This window comes from Neolamprologus brichardi, chromosome 6 (genome assembly GCF_056152115.1).
Source record: "Neolamprologus brichardi isolate AB-2024 chromosome 6, ASM5615211v1, whole genome shotgun sequence".
Classification (NCBI taxonomy): domain Eukaryota; kingdom Metazoa; phylum Chordata; class Actinopteri; order Cichliformes; family Cichlidae; genus Neolamprologus; species Neolamprologus brichardi.
This window is the reverse complement of record NC_142109.1, coordinates 9,998,224-10,020,725: the sequence shown is the minus strand read 5'-3', so window position 1 is coordinate 10,020,725 and position 22,502 is coordinate 9,998,224. Positions and strand designations below refer to the sequence as shown.

Below are 22,502 nucleotides of genomic sequence, written 5' to 3'. Positions count from 1 at the left end.
AACAATCACAATTTTCAAGTTGGCGCCTTCTCCTCCTGCCAGTGGGCCTACTCAGCTGTCAATCATAACATTGCTACCCCATTAAAAACATGACTTTTTCAACCCAAATCAGCTATAAGAACTGTGAATAACAACAAAGCATTCTTGGGAAAATGTATCTGAGGAGCACTGCCTTTATTTTGACTAGAGTCCCATCCACTAACATGGACAGGGCAGTACTTATAAAACTATACTGCAGCCAGACAGCAGGTAGCCACAGAGACACTTTGGCTTCATTTTTCTGGAGCTGTCAGGTCATCCTTGTTTTCTACAGTCATTAGAAGCACAAAGCAACCAAGAAACAAACAAAAACACAACTTGGGGATTTTAATGAGGTCAAAACATTTTAATTAAAAAAAAAAAATCATTTGTAAGAAGTCTTGTCCTCCAATTTGTTCAACTTCCATCACATTTCACTTTCACAACAGCACACACACATTCGCTCACTGACAATGTGCTAGCTACTAAACCTTTGGAACAGAAACATGCTGACTGATCTGTCAGTATTATAAACATCTTATACAATCCAGTGTAACATGAATGCATAAAAGTCTGCTTCAACGTCAAGGACCACATTAGTAATTTCTCATTTTAGCCCATTAATCACAAATTTCCAGAGTTTCATAATTTACCAGGTAGCAATCAGATTTTATGTCATGTTCAATAAGACAAATCAACCGTCATAACATTAACCTTACTTGGTTTGCCTGTTCAGAAATTTTTCGTTGCCTTTCTTGCAAATTATTCATCACAAAAGAAAAGGAGAAAAAAAGAAGAAAAAAAATATACCGGCATGAATTGAACCAACAGTTGCCAAAAAGGAAGAAAAAAAACAATGATAATAGCGTATACGATTTCATGGTTAATGAGCTAAAATGTGCTGGCAGCGTTCTTCAGAAAGACAGCCCTCAAAGCAGTGAAGAGTTTCACATTTAAGTCCTGAACAGCACACAGGGATGTGAGCAAAACAAACTGAGGAGAATTTATTACATAAAGCAAGAGTTAATCTATATTTACAAATGAATCAGAGGCAGATAATCTGCAGTTCCTCCTCTGCCAAAAAGAAATCACATCCCTGAGCACAGTTTGTGTTATTCATAGCATAGCAGTTCTCGTCAGAGTCCTGCAGCTCTAGTTTGACCACAACAGCACAGCGTCGCTGCCCAGTTGTTCCCCGGCCCAGAGTCTGCAAAGACATTCACATTGAATATTGAAGAGACCTCAGCAGCAGTCTTTCTGCATTACAGGAACAAGGGTACCATGGAGAGCTGCAGAGACAGGGAACATCAGAACAGCTGACATTTATCAGTTTCCTTGTAGTAGGATGCCAGCGTTAGCCGTTATCTTTACGTCCTAATCTCCTTGCAGCTTTGAGTTACGCCTCCGTTAACGCGGAGCCTTTCTCTCTGCCCTCTTCATCCTCCTCCCCATCTTTGTCTTTGTTCTTTTTGCGTTTCTTTTTCTTGTGCTTGTGCTTCTTGTGTTCTGCCTCTTTGTCCTGGCTGCTGCGTTTCTTGTGCTTTTTGTGCCTTTTAACTTTCTTGTGTTTCTTCTTCTTCTTGTCCGTCGTGGTGGTGGCTGAGCCGCTGTGGTTACTTGGGGTGGGGCTGTGAGAGCGCTGGCTGAGGGACGGACTAGCGCTGCCGCTTCGCCCTCTCTCAGGCTCAGAACCTTCGCCTTCGCTGTAGTCGGGCACGAAAGCTGCCTCGTCCGTCTCGCGGCCGAGGTCGGAACACAAACGCTGTCTCCTGGGCTCAGGGGCCCGACTTTCCTCTCGCCCTCCTCCACCTCTGACTTCTGCTGCTCTCTCCTCCTTCCCTGGAGCTACTCGCCCTTCCTCTCTTCCTCCACCTCGCCGCTCCTCTTCTCTTGCAGAAGCTCTTCCTTCTTCTCTCACTCCTCTCCCCTCTTCCCTCACGATTTTTATTTTGGTTGATTTTTCCAAGTTTGTCTGGCCCGTCCTACCACCCTTACCCTCTTCCCTTGTGGCTCTTCCCTTCTTCTCCTCCTTCACTGCTCCTTTCCTCTCTTCTCTTGTAGCATCCCGGGTTTCAGTCCTAATAGGCTTAGGTGCTTCTTGCTGCAGCTCTCTACCTCGGGGCCTCTGCAGCACTGGGGAGGGCTCCTTGGTTACACTAAGCTCATTTTCCTGGCCTTCTTCGTCATCTTCCCTCTCCCACTTGGAGCGGGGAGGAGGCTGAATGAGCGGTTCCTCCCTGGCCGGGCTGCGCACCGGGCTCAAGCTCGGGCTGCGTGCACGCGTTTTTACGGGGCTCGGTGGAGGCTGTTCTGCAGGTTTCGAAGGCAAACTCTTCTGGTCTTTCTCCGAGTCCTGCTTGGTTTCATGAGACGACCTTTTGTAAGGAAAAACAAGTTTTTAGAAAAGCTTAAACATTTCAATACGAGCAGATACGACACCAGTTTAGACAATAGTACCATTTTCTTTGGGAAACACTTTTCTATCAAACTTGAGCTGCAACAACAGTTTATAGTTGCTTCACCTTAATTTTTTTTTTTTATATCCACAAACTTTAAAAAAAAAAATTGAATAACAATCAGTAATTAGACCCAAATCCTAAGATACTTTGTTTCTAATGTATTTTTACAAAGAACAAAAACAAAAATTACACAACTACACAAGTCATTTAATTCAATGTTAGTTTCACTGTGCCACTGAACTCATTATTTTCCTTTGGCAACACTAAAAATAATGAGTTTTCCTAGCCCTCCCAAATAAACAGCTTTAGACTGATTACGTTTTTCAAACTCCTTCTGTTGCTAATGAAGCGCTGACAGAAACAGATAGAAACAATTTAAATTCTCGTGCCATCCTAATGGAAACAACTTAAAGCAAGATCCAAATATCAGACGCATAAAATGAAGAGTGGAACATAAAGTAAATAAACTACATAACATTTTGAAGTGAAAATTAAAAAAAGAAAAGGCACTCACTTAGTGGAGCTTGTAATGTGGCCTGTCAGAGCCTTTCGGCTGATCCTGGGTTTGCTCTTCACAGCAGCCTCCTGACCGTCTTTGACCGCTTACACGGAGGTGGGAGGAAAGAGGAAAGGTTCAATGAATGTGTAATTAAAGAGCAAGACACAAAATCAAAGTTATCATTTCCTGCCATACACTCGACTCGTGCTTCAAATTACCTTCTCTGCGAGCAGCAGCTGGTTTCTCTCCAGAGGGAACGCTCCTTTCTGTTCTGTCCTTGGACGCACTCCTGGGTAATTAGAGAATATAATTACAACTATTAACAACTGTGTTTACAGACAGAACAAATGTATCATCCCGTCTTTCAGTCATGGATAAGGAGAAGCAGAAAAGCAAATGTAGTGACCTGTCAGCTTTAGCGGCTCTTTCTGAGCCCTCGCCCTTCTCCTTAGAGGATGCTCTTGGTTTCTCCTGATGATCTGCCTGTCTCCTCGTGATGGCAGACTTCTCTCCGATCGTCATTTTATCCAGACTGACAGATCTGCCTCCCCCGCTCGCGCCGCCTGAGTTTTTTCGTTCTGCCTTCGACGCCCTCTCACCCTCCGTGTCTCTCTCCGATGCAACTGCCACCTTTTGCGAGCCTGACCCCGAGACTCTGTCCTTGTCTCGGTCTCTGTCAGACCCCTGACCTCTGTCTCTGTCTAAACCAGACCTCTCTCGCTCTCTGTCTGAACCAGACCTCTCTCGCTCTCTGTCCGAACCAGACCTCTCTCGCTCTCTGTCCGAACCAGACCTCTCTCGCTCTCTGTCCGAACCAGACCTCTCTCGCTCTCTGTCCGAACCAGACCTCTCTCGCTCTCTGTCCGAACCAGACCTCTCTCGCTCTCTGTCCGAACCAGACCTCTCTCGCTCTCTGTCCACTCCAGAGCTTCTGTCCTGCTCTCTGTCTGAGATGTGCTGCCCCTCTCCGCCACTGCCAGGTCTCTCTCTGGAGACTCCCCTCTCCGCAGATGCAGAGCGCTCTTTTCTTCTAGCTACCTCTGCTGTACTACTGTGCCGGTCTGCTTCAGAAATGCTTGTGCCAGCTGATCGCTCTGAGATGGAGGCGTTCTTTTCGTGACCAGATGAAGTTTCTTCCAAGGCTGCTGCCTCAGTGCTGCCTCTTCTCCCCATATCTCTGTTCAACTTGATTATTCTTACTGGCTTAACCTGCAGATGCAAAAACAAAATGTTCAAACAGAGTTAAATTAAGGGGAAATCAGTAGGAAAAATACATTTAACAAAAGTTTCTGAGGACCTACCTGAAGGTCCATTAGAGGTCTGATGGCTGCTCGATCCGTTTCACCCCGGCCAAGCTCACGGCTCCCTGGATGCGGAAGGATACCAGGCCTGTCAGAGGAAGGTGGGAGTCTGTGGAGTGGGGGCTGATGAGGCAAATGCGAGTGGGACATGATATCCCCTCCACCTCCTAGGCCATCTATTCTCCTCAGCTTTCCGGGAGGAGGTCCAAGTAAAGAGCGACCCTCCTCTCCCATCCTCCTCCGGTTGTCCACTGGGGATGAAGGTCGGGGGAGGAGTGGGAGACCGTGTTGATGGGGGTGAGGAAGGAGACCACCGCCCTGTGGAAGATTTTTTCTTCCCCGCATGTCATGGCTGGATCGGGGGCTGTCATGAAGCGGGGGATGAGGCAGAGGTTGGTTATGGGAGGACAGTGGAGGGGTCTTCACAAGCGAAGGCCTCACAACGGAGCTCTTACCCTTTTCTTTTTTAGAGGTAGTCGAGTTGTGGGTGTCCTCTGGTTTGGCTTTAACACTCTTTAAAGGTTTAACAGCTGAGGAGGAAGAGGAAGATGATGAGGGGTCTTTCTTTTTTGCCAAAACGCCTTCTCCGGTCTTTTTCTTCATTTTGTCCGGCTTTACCTTGACCGCCTCCGTCTTTGCTTTAGGCTTTACTTTCTGAATTTTGTCCTTCTTCGTTTTTTCAGATGGAGTTTTTGATGCAGACTTGGTTGAAGATTTAACAGATGAAGCAGTGCTCTTAGAGGGCGGGGCTTTAGATGATGCAGTGTTAACGGCAGGCCTTGAAGAGATGGGAGGTGTTTTTGTGTGTGACGGTACATCGTCCATGGGTTCGTCTCTGACGGGAGTGGCATCGCCTCTGTCCACCGGCTGTTGCGACGCCTCTGGTTCTTCTCCAGCTTTCTTCTTTTTTATCTTCTTTGTTTTCAGGACTTTAGTGCTGGACTTGGCCCCTGACGAGGAAGAGGATGGGGGATGGTGAGGTGGACCAGCTCTCTCCTCTCTCCCTCTTCTCCCTCTCCCCTGGGGTGAGTAATCTCTGGATAGAGGGGACAATCTGTCCCTCTCTCTGTCTCTGCTGCCATGACCTCTGTGATGCAGTGAAGGGTGTTGGCTATCGTATTCTTTGTAGTATTTGTTGTACCAGTCTACATACTCCTTTTCCCACTGGCGCCTTTCCCTTTCAAAGCGCTCGGGGCCTGCGGGACTCGGACCCTTCAGTTCATATGGTGGTAGCTCACGTGGAGGTAGCTTTCGTCCGCCAGGGCTGCGGCTCCGGTACGCCCCAGGGGAGCGAGATCGTGACCTAGACCTGTAAGGCCCTTCTGGACCCTCCCAGCCTCCTCCCCGGTAGGAGGGCGGTGATCGTGGTGAGCCAGAGCGACGGAACCCATAAGACCTCGAACGAGAGCGGGACCTTGACCGTGAGCGTCCATAACTGCGTCCGTTACGTCTGGAATAAGGCGAGCGAGGATAGGACCTGCCATGGGATCGTGAACGAGAGCGGGATCGGCTCGGTGAATAAGAGTAAGACCTGGATCTCGATCTGGATCTGGATCTCGATCTGGACCGGGAGCGCGAGTAAGGAGAGCGGCTAAACGGAGATCGACTGTATGACCTGGACCTGGAAGAAGAAAGAGTCGGGCAGGAAAAAGAAGGAATGAACAGAGTGAATGAAGGGTTGAAAGAAGGATTACGCAAAAATGCAACAAATGCCTTTAAAAGCTTTGTGCATAAACAAGTTTCGTTATGTAATAAATACCTGGAGTAAGATCGCTTTCTTCTCTTTGGTGCATTTCGATATTTCATAAGCTCTTTGTGGAAGTCTTTAGTGAACTCATCCAGCTTGGAGGTAACCCTATGTAAACAAAATTAAACACTCAGAAACATTTCAGGTCGTCTCTTGTGGTGAAACTCCAAAATAAAATAACTGTTCACAATTGCAATCGTGAGTTATGTCTGGTACTACATGGTTTTCACATGTGCCACCACAGTCTGTCGTTAGACCCCTAAAATAAAAATAACCCACTCACTTGTCCTGTCTGTGATGCCTTGGCCTGTAGAAGTCTTCCTTACAGAGAGGTGGCTGTGGGAGGGTGGGTGGAAGAGGGACTAGAGGGGGCTGGGTACCAGGGGGAACCCAGGGGGGGTTGAGAACTGTTGGTCCAGGGGGATAAACAGGCTGGGGCTGGTAACTCATAGCAGGAGGAGGAATAAGGCCAGGACCAGCGCTGTATGGAGGAGGGTAGGCCTGAGGTGGAGGTGGATACAGGGCTGGAGATGGGTACACCTGAGGACTAGGTACAGGAGGTGGAGCTGTCTGCAGGCGACTGGAGGGGTGCTCTCCTCTACTTCGGTACCTGTAAAGATGTACACAAAAGACTTTACAGAACTGATGTTACATCACAAACACTTCACAGTTCATAGTGCATAAGCAAGCTTTACCAGTGTCTGCCACCTCCGCCTGCTGCTGCTGGTGCTGCTACTGCTCCTACTCTGTGAGAGTGGTTTGTCCGTGAATGGTGACCTAAAAGAGCAGAGAGCAGGCAGGTTGTTAGTTGCCAAATGTCTTCCCTTTAAGCTCATCAGATCTGCTTAAATGAAAAAATTGATCTTCTGACCTGACTGATGAGATGGTCTTGTAGGTGGCAGTTGGCCAATCACTGGTAAAGTGTAGCTCTGTGGGAGAAATTATGGTTTAAAAAAGAGAAAGAGGTTAACATGATGAAAAACCTATGTTTTGGTGCTCTAACTAACATAACCTCGCAAACAAGTCACTATTCAGGAAGGACCCACCTGTGAGCCACTTTCTGAGGGTCCTGATGAATCAGTTGTCCCTTTAGGTTCTGGACGTGTCTCCCTGAAACACAAATAGAGACAGTGTCTGGCAAGAAAGGCTTCTTTGAACTGAATTTTTCATGGAATATCTCAGTGTGAACTTACCCTGGTGGGGGTGGTTCACCCTGGTTGGTGGAGTTGGTCGAGTGCATAGGAGAACGGCGATCAACAGCCGGTGCAGGGACTGGCGAAGCTTCTTTTTCCTCGACAATAGAAGCAGCAGCAGGGGAAGGAGAAGCAGGGGGTGGAGTAGACGCAGCAGGTGGTGCAGGAGAAGGAACAGAAGGAGCAGGTGCAGTAGGTGGGGCCTGTGTTTGAGGGGCCACGGTGGTTGGTACATTTGTAGGAGGTGGTTGAGTGACATTGGCCAGCAGCGGGTCCTGCTGTCTCGAGTGCAGAGGCCTGACCAGCTGTGGCCGCGGTGGAGGTGGAGCTGTGTGTTGGGCCTGCTTGCGCCCGTGTTTGGTGTATCCTGTCTCATTCTTAAAGTTGTTTACAGCCTACATAAGAAGGCAAACACATAATCCAGCACTTACAAATACAGTCAAATTAAGCTACTACCATATCAGCCTGCAAACATTTGAAAGCACTACCTGTCGAAGAAACTTGTTGGCAATGAGATTATCAGGTGACACATCTGACTGTTTGCACGTGAAGCAGATGTGCTCCTCTGAGTCCAACAGGGCAGTCCTAATACCTGAAAACAGACAGATCTTATTTAGACAAAAGCTCACACACACAAAAAAATAAATCACTTAAAATCTTTTTTTATCGTCTACATTTTGAGAACTCACAGTCATCGCAGTAGCTGTTTCCACAGCAAGGTATGACTACGGCATCTGTCATCAGGTCATTGCAGATCGGACACAGGAGCTCGTCAGGGATTGGATCGTTGTCATCCTCAGATGATGACTGTTCATGTGGAACAAATGGAGGGCGCTCCTTCTTTCCCTGTGCGTATGCTTCCCTGTTAACAAAACAAATGCACCAGCAATATGGATAATTACCAACTAAGACATAACTTAATGTGCTATAAAGTGTATATGAAATGGCATGTGTAGGTGTATGTCAGTGATTGGCACGTACGCATCTATAGCAGGTATGGCGTATTCTCCTGTGCTGGTTAACATGGCTCCCTTGGCACCTGGCTCTGCTTTCACCATGAAGCTCTGTGGTATTCCCTTACTAATTCGCACTGGCTTGGGACCCTCCACACTTTTATCCTGAACCTCAAAATGTAAAAAGGCAAAAAAAGAAAACCCAAAACAACAAAAATTAACATTAACCAAAACATGACGGTTACTTTTTTAGATGTTACACAACAATGTTGTAAAATATAGCAACACAGACAAAGATCAAACAATACTGTTGATTACCATTAGCATGGGGCACTGCCGAATGTAGTGACCGGCCTTTCCACAACGAAAGCAGGTGTAGTGAGCAGGTGGAGGTCCGACTGCCTTCTTGGAGTAACTGGAGGCACAAGTTACAGAGTTAAACATGCTGAGCTAGACAATGAATTGAAATACACATTACATGCTTCATTTTGAATTTAATTAGATGCTCAAGTGTGGCGATTGTATACTAACTGTATTGGATCATATTCGTGATTCGACTGAGTCATCATAGCTTTAATCTTGTCCTCCTCGGATGCATTTGCGTCAACCAGGTTAGCAGTCTAAAACGTTGATTTAGAAGAGAAATAAGAATCAGAACAATGTCAACCCCTCGAGAAAAAACAAAAAAACAACCCATCTTTTTAGCTTTTCTGGCGTTACAGCAAGCATAGACAGAAACAGTACCTTCGCAAGTTGGGCGAACGACAACGAAGGAGAAGAGTCCGTCTGCAGGAGAATCAGAGCACATATATTAAAAGGTATTAACATAATAGATTTTAGACACACTGGAAGACAAGAGCCCGACAGTTCCCCACCACATCTGTGACCAATCCCTGAGAGCCTCAGTTTGTTTCTTCAAACAAAATTAGCACCTCTGTTTAGCCTTCAAAGTGCCTGACATAATGGAAGGTAATGCAAGAGTAGCAATTAACAAAAGAAATAAAAAAATCAACACGTGGATTACAAGTGGTGCATGTCGTTTTAACTCCAACTCCTCTAAATGGTCTGCAAATCTAGAAGGGAAAACAAACTAATACTCTGAAAGCCTCTTCTAAGCTTGTGTCTTTTCAGAGCTTTTTACATGGATGAGATCTTTGGGGGGAATAGAGTAAAATACGAATACCCAAAAAACACACAGCGATGTGATTCAAACTCCATACTGAATGTATTATCTACCGCCTTTGCAAAGCAACAAAAGTATTACAGCGTGAAAAAAATAAAAATGAGATTGTGCGCTTTAGTCGCATGTTTAAGAACTCATGACGAGACAGAAAATTGTAAAAACTTTTGCTGTTCTTTAGCATATGCAAGTCTTCCGAGCCTTTAACTATGGTAATGTCCAAGAGCTTCTGCTTAAACACATCACGCCTCCTTAAGTATTTGGGGCTTATCAGCAAATACTACCAACACATCCCTCTAAATCCTATATCCAAAGCTTCTTCTGCAGTGGGTAGCAGAGGGCAATTTTCTCAAAGGAATACTTGACATTTAATTTAAGTATGCAGTTTCCCCTCACTAGGGCACAGCGATTTAAGTTTTTGCACCAGCTTGTCAAACGAAGTTGTCACAAATATTCAAAACTCATCAAAAAGTTCAAGAATGCTTTCTGTAAACTAATGAGCTAGCAAGGAGCAGAGCCAACCTATTTAAAAAAATGCAGACACAGGAAGCTGTCAAGTATGTGGAGCTGATAAGACACAAGTGTAGAGATCTTTCTTTTTAGGGGGTGGGTGAAATAAAAAAAATGCCTGGTGGAAGGAAAATGAAGCAACCACTGTTGTCACTTATTCTCTTAACCTGTTCCCTTTAACAGCCCTACAACACCACCAACGTCACGACAGAAAGCGGAGGAAGGATGGTTCTGTCAAGAGTGGACAAAGGGTCACATTTTACACCCACATAAAAAATTTGATCTCTCTCTTCTTTTTTTTAAGTAATAAAGGCTAAATGTTAGTAAACAAAAAAGCCAGCAGGGTGGGATATCCATCATGATAAGCAGGCTCAGAGGAAACACTGGGTATTGCAGAAAGCTGTGGAGGGAACACACAGGGATCTGGTGCAAGCGGTTCTGACACTGAACCACTCAACAACTTTATTGACAGGGTCTGCAGCTTACAGCTTACAGGACACACTACACCAGCATACTTTGCACTGCAGCAACCATGGAAGGATATTTACTGATACTGTGTCTTAGCACTTTGTGGTCTAGCTTCGTAATGATCCCCCCTCCCAAAAAACCACAGTTTTGTAAAAAACAAACAAAAACAAAAAAACAAAAACACACTTTGAACTGGTTTCCTTGCACAAGAGGCACTGAGGAATCTGGCTAGATTCAGTGTATCTCAGCACAGCAATGTAAATGCGAGCCTTCAATGTTTAAGGGTTATGCGCAGTCCATATTCAGTGCAGAACAGAACATCTTCATGATTAAATTGTACAGGACAAAATAAATGACAGAAGTTTTGACTTAACAAAATATCTGAGAATGTGTATGTTTAGCAGGTTAAGCTCATAAAATAAATAAGAGTCAGTGGCAAATCTATTCCACTCATTATGTAAGATAAGTTTATATAAATTAATCACACTTTCCTTCTTTGGGTTTATAAACCACAGAAAATATTTTCACAGAAAATAAATGACAATGTATTATGAATACAAAAATACCATACTTCCTTTTACAAACCCCTTCAAAACATTTGCCTGGCATAAATCAGGCTACATAACCATTTCATTATGAAATACAGTCATTAACAGTTTAAATTGCTTGCCATGTTAATTATCAACAGTTTCAGTTCAGAGCATTACAAAAACATGGTGGCTAGTCTGTTGTTTCTCTTAGCGGCCTCATCTCATTCACACAGTGTACTTTTAATTTGTTCATTTCAAAATAAAAAAAGGCAGACAACCCGGGTTTTTAGAGAGAAACAACAAACTACTTTAACCTTAGTGACTCCAGGAAACCCTCCTCAAAAAAAGACATCAAATAACACACAGAGGTCGAGAGCTCAACACAAATGTAGCCAACACACAGTGAACAGAAGATACAACTTGATCATTGTTGACAGGATGTTCTTGAGAAAGGTGACTAAAGCCAGAAAGAAGGGGGCGAGAGAGAGACAGAGGGGTGAGGAAGGAGAGTGTGTTGTTTTTGGGTTTTGTTTTACATACGGGTCTAGGAGGTCCCACCACAGCTGTGTCAGAACGATCTCTGCGGAAAACGGAAAAAAAGGAGTAAGCTACTGACACAAAAGGAACAAACATAACCGAGAGATTTCTCTATCATTTAAAATCCACTGGTAATTACTACACTGTAATCATGGCTCAGGCTGCAACGGTAGATTTTATGTATACATACACAATGAACGTCCTGCCAGCAGGTTTTACTCCACCAATCGGGGTGCGGCGGACGATCACAGACGAGTGTTTTGGGATGTGGGCTTCATCGTCTGTGTATTCTGTGAAACACCACACAGAACAGAAATCCAATGAGTATACAAAATATTTATGAAATACAGAAAAATTCCCAGTGTTTACAGCTTATACAATCCCAGGGCTTCAACTAAGGCTGAATAGCTGTGACAGTTAAAATAAGCACTAAATAAAGACAAAGCCTTTATAAAAATAGACATCTAAAAGCTCATTCTCAAATATTAGATTGGAGGTTCAGTGTACATGAAACTGCTTGGGACAAATAAAGTAAATCCTAGAACGACAAACTGTTTTAAATAAATTATTAGAGGCATGTTGTAGATCCCAATGGATTTGTACATATTCTAGCCCTATTTGTGTTTTCCCAGCAAAAGCCCTATACGTAGAGATCATGCGCTGCCTCTTCCCAAAATATCTGATTATGCTTCTCCCATAATGTAAAGAGTCAGCTCATGGCGTACCTTCTCGAGTCTGCGCATTGGTGATCTGCAGGTCGCAGTCTGTGGCCTTGAGCCGTTCCCGGGCCATAATCTGCCTTTTAAGCTCGCTGAGAGTGATATGCAGCCCATCGAAAGTGACTGTATTATAGTCCAGTTTGGAAGAAAACTTATAGTGAACACACGACATTTTTTTGTTTTGATTTTTCTCTCTCTTTTTTTGAACAAGTCTAAGCACGTATCAAGTTAAGAACAAAGAAAAAAAACACAGGCCTGGTATAACAAAATGAAAGCGTCAACACTGAACACAGGAGGCTAAATCTGGTGACTTTAATGGGTAAACCTTCTGTATTATTCGCTGAAACACTGGACAAAGAAAGGACTAATATGGGGGAAAGGTTGAGCTCGCAGATGACGACACAGTCATTATTACTGGAAATGAAAAATAATCGAGCAGCGAGGCCAAAGCGCCATGGAGCGGCGCCGTGTGCCTCTTCAGTTCTTTAAAGTCCAAGAAAATACAACAAGGTGCCACCAAATCCAAGAGAGTCCATGCAGCACAATGTGAATATGTTACATGGGTAAATGAGGTTAAGTCCGTCGTGAATTGTCCTTGCTGGAAAACCCGGTCCGCCGCACTGCAGCTAGCAGCGGGCCTGGGGCTTCCCCAGTCCTCGCGGTAGCCTTTTCGGTACAGTTTGTAATTTATAGAAACAAAACACCACCGAGCTCCACAAAAAGTCCACAAAACTGCGTGAAATGCTCCACGGCCAGTCCACAGGAGTCACACTACTGTTTAGACCCCTCCGAAAAGGTTAATCTTAAATCGAAATGTTCCGTGTAAATGTTAAGCTAATGTCAAGGCTAACATGCGACACCTCGAGATTAGCTAACGCAACTCAACACAACATGAAAGCAGGCCTAACAAAAGCTAACGGCTAACGCTGCTATTGCCGACAATGGTGTCACGGCTAAACTTTGGGGCAAAAATCCACCGTCTGCAGTCAGGACGAAAAGGTTCCACTTCACTCCACGGTTATGTCCCACCACAGAAAATAAAGTTTTGAATCCGGATGATTCTTCAGCGTAAATCCATTAAATCCATGTCGCTGATCACCGACGATCGTCTCCTCGCTGTTTCATCAAAATGGCGCTGGACGGAACCGGATGTCGCCAGTGTCTGCTTCTTCTTTGAGGCAACGAAAAGTGGCAGCTGCGGCGTTGCATTTTACTGCCACCCTCAGCTTTTATTGCTCAAAAAGTTAACTGAGTGAAACCCCACAATATCTGTGCACTAATCATTTAATTTTCGTATTATTGCGCTATATCACAAGAGCCTGTCGTCTCAAGACACTTTATATTTTAAGATAAAGAAAGACACCAAAAATAATATATAAAACCCCAAAACAACAACAATCACACTACCCCCTATGAGCTAGCACTTGGCGACAGTGGAAAGGAAAAAGTCACTTTAACAGAAAGTAATCTCTGGCCGAATCGGTCACCTGAGTAAGGAGTGAGGCGAGGAAGACGGGACAATAAAGATGGCTGGATGCTGGGCAACTGGTATTTGTAGATGGATGGATTTTGTGTTTTAAATTGTAACTTTAACTGATTGTTAGTTGATGGCAATTATACATTAGTGCACTAAAGTTTTATTGATAATTAATATACATTTTGGTTATATTACATGTATTTCAATTCATTTTAAAGCAATGTCATTTAAAACAAAATAACCATTTCATATGTCTATGGAAACCTGTTTCAGTCACTAAAAAAAAGTCACATCCTTACACTGTACAATTAATTTGTTAGAAATAATATTAAATAATGTAAAATGAAGTTAAAACTCACTTTCAGCACAAATGTGTGATCCCATTTACCATCCATCCTCTCGAGAATCAGTTGTTTTTGTCTTTATTGTATAAAACTGTAAAGTATTTTTTTATACAATATATTCTATGCAGCAAGGAGATGTTTCAGAGATTTCTTTTAAATTTTGTACTTCTAATTTTAAGATACCTAGCTTGACATTTTGAAAAAATAACCTTTTAATTTAGATTTACCTTTACAGGGAATTTTTTTTTAATTTATTCATTTGTTTTGTTTGTTCAGTGGTGGAAAAATATCAGATCCTGATGACTTTAAGCAGTACCTTTATTTTGCTGATTCATCCCATTTCCTGTAAAACACAGTAGAGATGTTTTTGTGCTTCAGGTCTTCATAAATAACCAATGATGTCCGGCTACGAATGCTAGTGTTAAAGAGGAAAGGCAAGTGGTTACATTTTTGGGATGTTGTTGTAAAGTCTGAAGGAAACTGAAACATATTACACATACATTACAGCAAGTTGTGATCTTAATATAGTAGTGACTGGAAGTTCCCATTTCAATGAGAGAAAAGCAGCGACTTCACAAAGCTTGCTGCTCTATTTATAACCCATTCTTTAATTAAGAGCCTCGAGTGCACCTCCTCAGAGAAAAGTAGTAGGAAAAAAAAGTTGGTTTGTTAGTTCTTTTGATATGCCAAACATTTTAGTGACTTGTAGCGCACTCCTTTGGTTTTACAGATTGTGATCAAACTTGTTGTTTCATTTAATTTAATCAGCAGACAAAACCAACCAATCCAGCTATAATGTTACTCGGCTCTCGCTTCCACAGTTATATATAAAAATTGGTCTGCTGAAATTTTCAATAGATTCTTGTCCATTCTTGACTCTTGACTTTTTTACCATGTGCAAAAGTTTTCTGTAGAGTATTGCCCAAGAAATGTAAATCTTGATGTTAGCTGGCCTGATGTTATCAGTCTCTTTGGCTTCTCCTTGCACACACAGCAGGCTAGTCTCTGCTGGTAATTTATTCATTAACTTAACTTTTGTTTGCTTAGTAACTAAATCATATTGAAGCTTTCTGATTAGAGGCTCCAGTCTGTTTGAGGCATTAGTTTGAATCCTTTGTTTGCAATTTTTTTTTTTTTTTTTTTTTTACTTTCAGTAAAAATATTTGAAATACTTAAATACTTCCATGTGGATCCTTGGACAGTAGACTCTGTGCACTGTAGTAGCGATAAATAGCTTGTGGAACTGAAACAGTAGCCGAAGTAGTCAGTTGTGCTTTCAGGTAATTTCTTGTGTGAGCGTATTCATAACCTTCCTTGAATTCTAGCCTGAATCCCGTTGCTGCCATGGTAACACCTGAGGTTTCTCAGACGTGTGTCTGTTTGTGCTGCCTTGCCATCAGATGTAACGGAGCTAATTCATGCATGTTCAGGCACAATAAGGCCCTGATATTACTCAGCACAGGAGAGGTCCCTTCTTTTTGATAAACTGTTTTTGTTTATCAGTATTGTTCAAACCTTTGCTTCTGTGCTGGGTTGTGTTTGAATATTCTCTTAGTTTCTCTTGCAAATACAGATGCCAGAAACTGAGATGTCCTGTACAATTTTAATTTCAGCCTTGAACCAGCTCATTTCTCTTTGAAGCACCTTTTGGCATAAGTGGCATAACCATGAGGGCAGACCCTTTCAGTGCGCTTATGCACGCTCACATGCTACAAAAACTCACTCAGCCACACAATTAGACACAGGGAGAGGCAGAGAGAGTTCGAATGCACTTAATGGGGTTTCGATCTTCTGCAATAGGTCCACAAAAAATGAGGCTACAGGAACAGGACATTCATTCATTCATTCTCAGTTGCTTTCATGCGTTTTGTATTTTCTGTAAATGTTTCTATTTCCTCACGGGCACCTCTCCCTTTCTGTCTCTCTCTCTGACTGACTATTACTACACACACACTCACATAAACTGAGACAAATCTATTTTTTAAAAGTTCAGTTTTTCTTTGCTTTGATTTTTTCCTCCGAATGTCAAATATACAGATTAGCTGGTTGCTTGAACTGAAACGACAAGTGAATTAACTGCACAACATTCTGCAACTATTTAAATAATCGATGGACCATTTTTAACATTGTTCCAGTAAAAAACGACAAGGTCTCTCTGATTTCAACATCTCAAACAGCTTTATTTTCTTGCTTTGTTTCATCAGGAGATGCAATCATTAAGTTCTGCGGTGCCAGCTTGTGAACCATAACCTGATTTAAATGTGACACATCTTCTCTATAGGGCATGTCTTTGGGCAGTGCTGCCAGCCTACAGCTCCTATTTTAAACCCTTCCCTGCACGCCCTGTTCTGACCACTTCAACTTTTCTTTCAACAGTGCATGTTGGATCTCCTCCACCATGTCAAAATGCTGACCCCTTAGCTTATATATTATTATGTGAAAGATTAAAAAGTTGCAGCTAGTTACAAATTGAAGACTGGAAGCAACCAGTTTAGGTTGATTCCACCAGATATACTGTATTGGACGCTTCAGGTTTTACAGTAGAGCTTCGCACTGAAGTTCTCATCCCGGATTCCATTCTGAATTAGTGCAAGCCCCTGCAAATACCAGAATTTAACATGCACATCTTTGGACTATTGGAGGAAACCTGAGCACTCAGAGTCACAGGGACAACATGCAAACTCTGCAGAGAAAGGCCCCAGCCAGTGGATTCAAACCAAGGACCTTTTTCTGTGCAAACCACTGAACCACATAATGCACCGCCCATTTAATTCCAGAGCTGCAGAAGGAGCAGACTTGAAGGGGAGATTGGCTAAATTTAAACCAGACATGGTTTCTGGTTTTAATGGTTGGAGTAACTGGACTTTCTGATTGCACCCCAAGTTATATCCTGGTGTTGGACTGTTGGACTGACTCTGGGAGATTGTAATAGCAGTTTTTCCACTATTTCTTGACATATGACTGGCTGAAGAGTTCATAAAAAAATATTTGGCAGGCTAAGCCCTGCACTTGTCTACAATGTCTTTCTTTTGCAAGCAAGAACATGAGAAAGCTTATTCTCCTCCCACTAAAGTTCAGCCTTACAGGGACTCTCTTCTTAGACAGGTGTGGTCCTCCTGTTGGAAGCGCAGTTTCCAGGCAGCATCTCTGTGTTGTTGTGAGCAGCTGCAGCTGTTAAATGATCCACAGCCATGTCTATCTTACTGTTTTTGAGAGGCGAGGGTAAAGCGTAGAGCATGAACTCTGAGCCCACTGACACTGGTTTTGGCAAACCTGCCATGGTGGTGACTTTAGATTCAGCGGAGATGGACGGCTCCCGGTCACGGCTGAGTGATGCTCGGAAGGAGGGCGGGTCCCCTGCGCTGTGGTTGCTCCTGTAACTGTACCGGCGGCTGCGGTTCTGATAGTAACGGTTGCGGTAATACGATGAGCTTCGAGAGATGGGCGGCTTCATGAGCGAAGGCCGGCCATTAGTGCGCAGCTGTCTGTGTTTTTCTATGAACACATGCACTGCCAGGACGCCCACCATCTCAGCCAGCACAAAGGACAGAGCTCCGAAATAAAAGGACCAGCCATAGGAGTAGCTCTTCTTGTTGTCGCTCTGGCTGGGGTCACCTGAGTTGGCTGATATGTACACAATGATGCCAATGATGTTACTGAGACCTGCAGTAGTGTTCATAGAGATGAAGAGGGTCAGTCAGATGTTTATTTGTGGAGGGATTTTTGCAGTTGACTGACATGCTACACGCTGTGGAGGACTAAAAGTGCAAAAATGTATATTTAATTAGTTAAATTAAAAAAATTAAAGACACCAGTTAAATGCACCAGAAATAACAATAATGGTTAAAAAATGCTGAATGAATGCAATAATTAATTAAATATGATACCAATTCTTGTTTCTATTTGATTTTTTGATTTTTTTTGTATTTTTGTTACCTTTAAATTAATTTCCATTAATTTCCATTATTTTATTTTATTGTGTTTTTTTTTTTTAATTTGTTTTATTTCCTTTTGCTGTTAATATTACTTTTGATGAATTTAATGATAGAGAATTATTGAGTCGTTCAATCATTATTTCTTTTTGGCCCTTTTGATCCTCCATACAAACAAGAAAGTACAACCATTAAAACACCTGAAGAAAAGAATTTTTTTTTAAAAAAAGATAAAATACCAGAAAGACTAATGTAGAAAAACATAATTAATAATAAAAAAAAAGGGGGGGATATACATAAAATCTAACATCACTGACTAAAGCTTTTAATTCTGTGTTTCAGAATTAATAAGGGACTGAATGAAGAGTCACAATAATAATCATGCTGCTGAAACAACTCTGTGTGTCTGACCTGCAGAGACAAAGAGTATACCCGCAGTGAGAATGACATTATAGCGTGACTTGTAGAACTCGCTGGCAGCTACGCAGACACCCCCTAGAAATAATAACCCCACACTGAGGATGGGGAAGAGGCTGGAGGCTCGTACCGCTCCTGTGCAGAGGACAGGAGAACGAGGGTATTAAGACACCACGCAGATACCTCACACTGTCATCACAGCTGTTAAAAGTTCATGCAATTATTTGATACCCACGCAGTAAGTATTCAGCAGCGTCCTGCTCGTAGTCTGCATCGTCAGGAAAGTGATCGATGTCCTTGCAAACACCCCGAAATGTCCCTGAAAACAGAAAATCAGACAATTACATCATTTTGTAACAAAAGTGGCTCAGCTTTGTCATTTCCCCCTGTCTCCCTCTTCTTCTGTACTTGATGCAAATGTAAAATAAGCACAGGTATCTTCTCAGGTCGGTTTTTACTCATCCTGTCCACCTTCTAACCGTTTAACATGAATCAGTGCCCTCTTGTGGCCCTTTACTGTGTTTATATTGTGGTTGTGAGTTATGAGCGTGCCCAAAGAGTCACTTTATGGCTTCATTTGTTCAGCCTATCAGATTTTAAACCTGGAAGACACAATGTTGCGGTGGCTGTCCACACTCACTCATGTCATGTGATCACTTTTAGTTTTAGCTTGTCTCATTACTGTGTGTTTTTCTGCTTTTGTGTTTCTTATTACCTGCAGAGGGATCACAGATGTAAAGTCTTGCATGTCAGCATTGTTATATAACAATTTTAGACTGATGTACAGTAGAGTTTTGTGTTAATGTCATCTTAATTTTAACAAATATTATTTTGCACAAAACTGTCTCCACAGAAAAAAAGAAGGGGGTATTTTTAATGACACTGCTGCCTCAGGAAAAGCACAAAGCTTTAAATGACCTGGGGTCTGAATTAGCTGCTTGTCCAAGCCTCTTCAGTGCTGTTCCTGAACACTGAGCGCCTCAAGTTGTGCTCATACTTATATCAGATCTTCTCTCTTATATTTCTACGCTGGCTGTTTTCCCTGCACGTGGGTGTCATACGCTCAAGTGAAAAGACAAATATTCCACTATGGATCAACGCTACTGTATATGGCACAGAAAGATAATAACCCTCGTAAGCCGTGAAGGCTCTGATGCATTATAATGATGTCTGGAAATACAAACATCAGCCTTTCTAACCTTTGGCCGCGAGATGCCTTTTAGTATTTGCGCACACAGGATCATATTGACAAATGTGTCCCTGTGAGCCCGCCCTGATTGACCAGTATTGATGATGTGGCTCGGTCCCCATGGTTACCAAAACAAAACTCATTCATTAACAACAGATAAGCTGCGGCGAATAGGGCTGAGAGAAAAGATGTGAGGTGTAAAGTTATTCAAATTATTGTCACATTAGAAACAAGAAATCAGATCATCTGTCCCCATCTGGCTCAACAACAAATTTGTCTCTGAGCGCTTTTTTCGTGCATCACGATTATCTTCATCTATCTGCCTGTTTATGGCTTTTTTTTTGCAATGCAGGCTATCTGACCAACACTCACTCACATCAGACTGTTAAAGCACTGAAGACCTTTGCATGCTCTGTTTCCTCTCCATTAAACCTTTTTTAGGTTGGCTTGGTTTTACGGGCGGCAGGGGCAGCAGCAGAGGGAGGCGATGCAAGGGAAGTGAGGAGGAAATCGAAAAGCCAAGCATTTTCTCTTCATTCAGAAACTTAGCAAAGCAAAACAGAACCAAGGATATAGGGTAAGAGAAGTATTGGTAGTGCTATTAAAGAGAAATGAATAATTAAAAATGTCATTTCTATCCATCATATAGCCAGGGCTAAACCTTCTCTATAGTCTTCTTTAAGATGTGTCCTCATGACTCCAGCAAACAATCAAAATCTAATCACAGAGGCATCGAAGTGCAAAGATGAGATGTCTGTAACAACAAGCCTTTTTCCTCTGAATGATTTCTGTGTTTAAGAGTTTAATGAAGCTATAAAAAAAAGGAGAGATGGCCTCAGGTGTATTTTAAATGGCTGAGTTTGTCTGCAAAGAGTCTTTAATGAAATCTTGGTGAAGTCTAGTCAAGATCAAATATTTAAAAAAGCCTGAAACAATATTTGTTATTACGTATGAGGAAATCTCACATTTTTACTTTATTATTTACCAACTAACTACAAATTTAAATGTATGTACCAAACATTTGTTATATGTACAGTGGTATCATCTGCACAGTGCAAGTAAAAGATAGTTTTCAAATAATAGTCACATATTTATAGTTACAATCACTATAACAGGGTATTTTTATGTCGGATTTCTACTTTTCGTGATACAGAATATAAATACTCCACTTAACTGTTGAGTGCAGAACATTTTCAGGTCTGTAATACTATTACTATGTTGTAATACTTTGTAATACTATTACTATGTTGTAATACTTTGTAATACTATTACTATGTAGCTGCTGTTGTATGATTTATCGATGTAGCAATTATCACCCGATAGAGAAACATGATGCAAATCTGGTTATTTAATCAGCCCGTTAGAGGCCTGCTTGTAAGAACCGACAGTGTTATTGCTATTTAATATCGAGTTGCCCATTTATATCCCATTTAACTTATTAGATTAACAAGTCATAGTCACATAAACACACCATAGTGCATATTTACTATGTTTAGATTGACCATTTTTGTTGTGTTTCACTCTGGGCTGTTTTATAAGCTTCTAATGTGAAACCACATGCAGGTGTAGTGTGACTCCCACCCTCCGTGCAGCAGGTCCTCCACAGACCGGAGTGGGTCAGGACCTCTTCGTTCTTGCGGACCGTCTCGTTGTCGCTCAGCGTCTTAGAGCGGCACACCCCTCGGGAGTACAGCCAATAGTCCGTTCCCACGGCGATGGTCATGAGGCTGAAGGCACAGAAAGCCCCTGCTGTGGTCAGAAGCATCATCACACCCCGGTTAAACACCCTCATGTCTCCTCCTCCCTCTGAGGACCGAGTCTGGCAGAGTTTAGAGGTTGTTCAAAACTTTCCCTCTGTGTCTGATCTTTGAGTTGATCCAGGAAGGAAACTCCGAGCACATCTTCTGCCGCCCCATTTTCCTCTAAACTAGAAAACTTTGCTCACAAAGATGTTTCCATGTTAAAGGCACAGAAGCTTGATGTCATCTTGTTGGCTGTGCAGAACAAGTGAAGAAACGGCGCTGAAAGTTGGAGGAAATGGCATCAGCGGCACGTTTCTCGACTCGTTCTAGTTTGTTGTAGCCCAACTCTGCACGGCTCAGTCTGCAGAATGACCCCGCCTGTCTGATTGTATGTGTGTGTGCGTTTGTCCGTGTGTGTGTGTGTCCCTGTCACTAAGAATAGCACAGGCCTCATGCAAACCAGTTCATAGTCCAACAGGTCAGCACCATGGAGAGCAGCAAGAGAGCAGAAAGTGGTGCGCATTATTTTCTGGCAAAGACACAATAAAACCTTTAGCTCAGCCTAAAAACACTTCAATATAAAACTGCAAAAAGGCAGCTTTACATTTTAAATTCAGTCTTAAAGTGGAGATAAGTGCCCGTGAACACTACAGCAGAGCTTCTTTGGTCTCTCTCCTCTTTAGCCTATAGGATGCAGCATCCATGTTTTTGAAAAAATATAAAAATTAATCTGTAAATTTTGATTAATCTGACCAGAGAACTGTTTTCCACTTTGCCTCAGTGCATTTTAAGTGAGTGTCGGTTCTGAAAAGATGGAGACGTTTCTGGATCATGCTCACATGTGGCTTCTTCTTTGTATGATTGAGCTTTAAGCAGCATTACTGGATTATAAAATGAACTGTGTTCACAGATGTCGCTTTTAGGAAGTGTTCCTGAGCCCATGCAGGGATTTTAATGTCATTCCTGTTTTGATTTCAGTGCTGCTTGAGGGCTCAAAGATCACAGGCATCCAATATCGATTTTCCGCCTTGTCTCCTGCACACGGCAAGATTTCCTCCAGATTCTCAGACTCTTTTGATGATATTATGCAATGTAGATGATGAGATAAGTCTAAGTCTTCACAACCGTTCGCTGAGGACCGTTCTGAAACTCTTTGCAGATTGAACCTCTACCCATCTTTAGATCTGAGAAACTCTTCCTCTCTACGATTTCCTTTTTATACCCAATCGTCTTACTGACCTGTTTCCAGTTAACCTAATTAACTGCAAAAGATTTCCTTTTAGAACC

General features: G+C 42.6%; 2 protein-coding genes across 3 annotated transcripts; both read right to left on the bottom strand.

Annotated features, from left to right (window-relative positions):
• Positions 1 to 357: 357 nt before the first annotated feature.
• LOC102789117 (uncharacterized) lies at positions 358 to 13,264 on the bottom strand. Of its 2 annotated transcripts, none has more exons than XM_087841649.1 (20): positions 12,121 to 13,264; positions 11,586 to 11,685; positions 11,399 to 11,438; positions 8,915 to 8,956; positions 8,702 to 8,790; positions 8,489 to 8,585; positions 8,199 to 8,341; positions 7,907 to 8,079; positions 7,706 to 7,809; positions 7,218 to 7,612; positions 7,071 to 7,134; positions 6,896 to 6,953; positions 6,720 to 6,801; positions 6,308 to 6,634; positions 6,037 to 6,132; positions 4,278 to 5,898; positions 3,383 to 4,185; positions 3,195 to 3,265; positions 2,992 to 3,079; positions 358 to 2,393 (listed from the first exon to the last, which is right to left on the bottom strand). In XM_087841649.1, the coding sequence occupies exons 1-20, from the start codon at positions 12,284 to 12,286 to the stop codon at positions 1,415 to 1,417; spliced, it is 5,538 nt and encodes a 1,845-aa protein (XP_087697775.1). In that variant the 5' UTR covers positions 12,287 to 13,264; the 3' UTR covers positions 358 to 1,414. The 2 variants fall into 2 exon arrangements, with proteins under 2 accessions (XP_087697775.1, XP_087697776.1); XM_087841650.1 differs by having other exon boundaries at positions 8,199 to 8,335.
• Positions 13,265 to 16,967: 3,703 nt separating this feature from the next.
• cacng3a (calcium voltage-gated channel auxiliary subunit gamma 3a) lies at positions 16,968 to 21,265 on the bottom strand. The gene is made up of 4 exons (XM_006796142.2): positions 21,055 to 21,265; positions 18,520 to 18,603; positions 18,279 to 18,419; positions 16,968 to 17,598 (listed from the first exon to the last, which is right to left on the bottom strand). The coding sequence occupies exons 1-4, from the start codon at positions 21,263 to 21,265 to the stop codon at positions 17,033 to 17,035; spliced, it is 1,002 nt and encodes a 333-aa protein (XP_006796205.1). The 3' UTR covers positions 16,968 to 17,032.
• Positions 21,266 to 22,502: the final 1,237 nt, after the last annotated feature.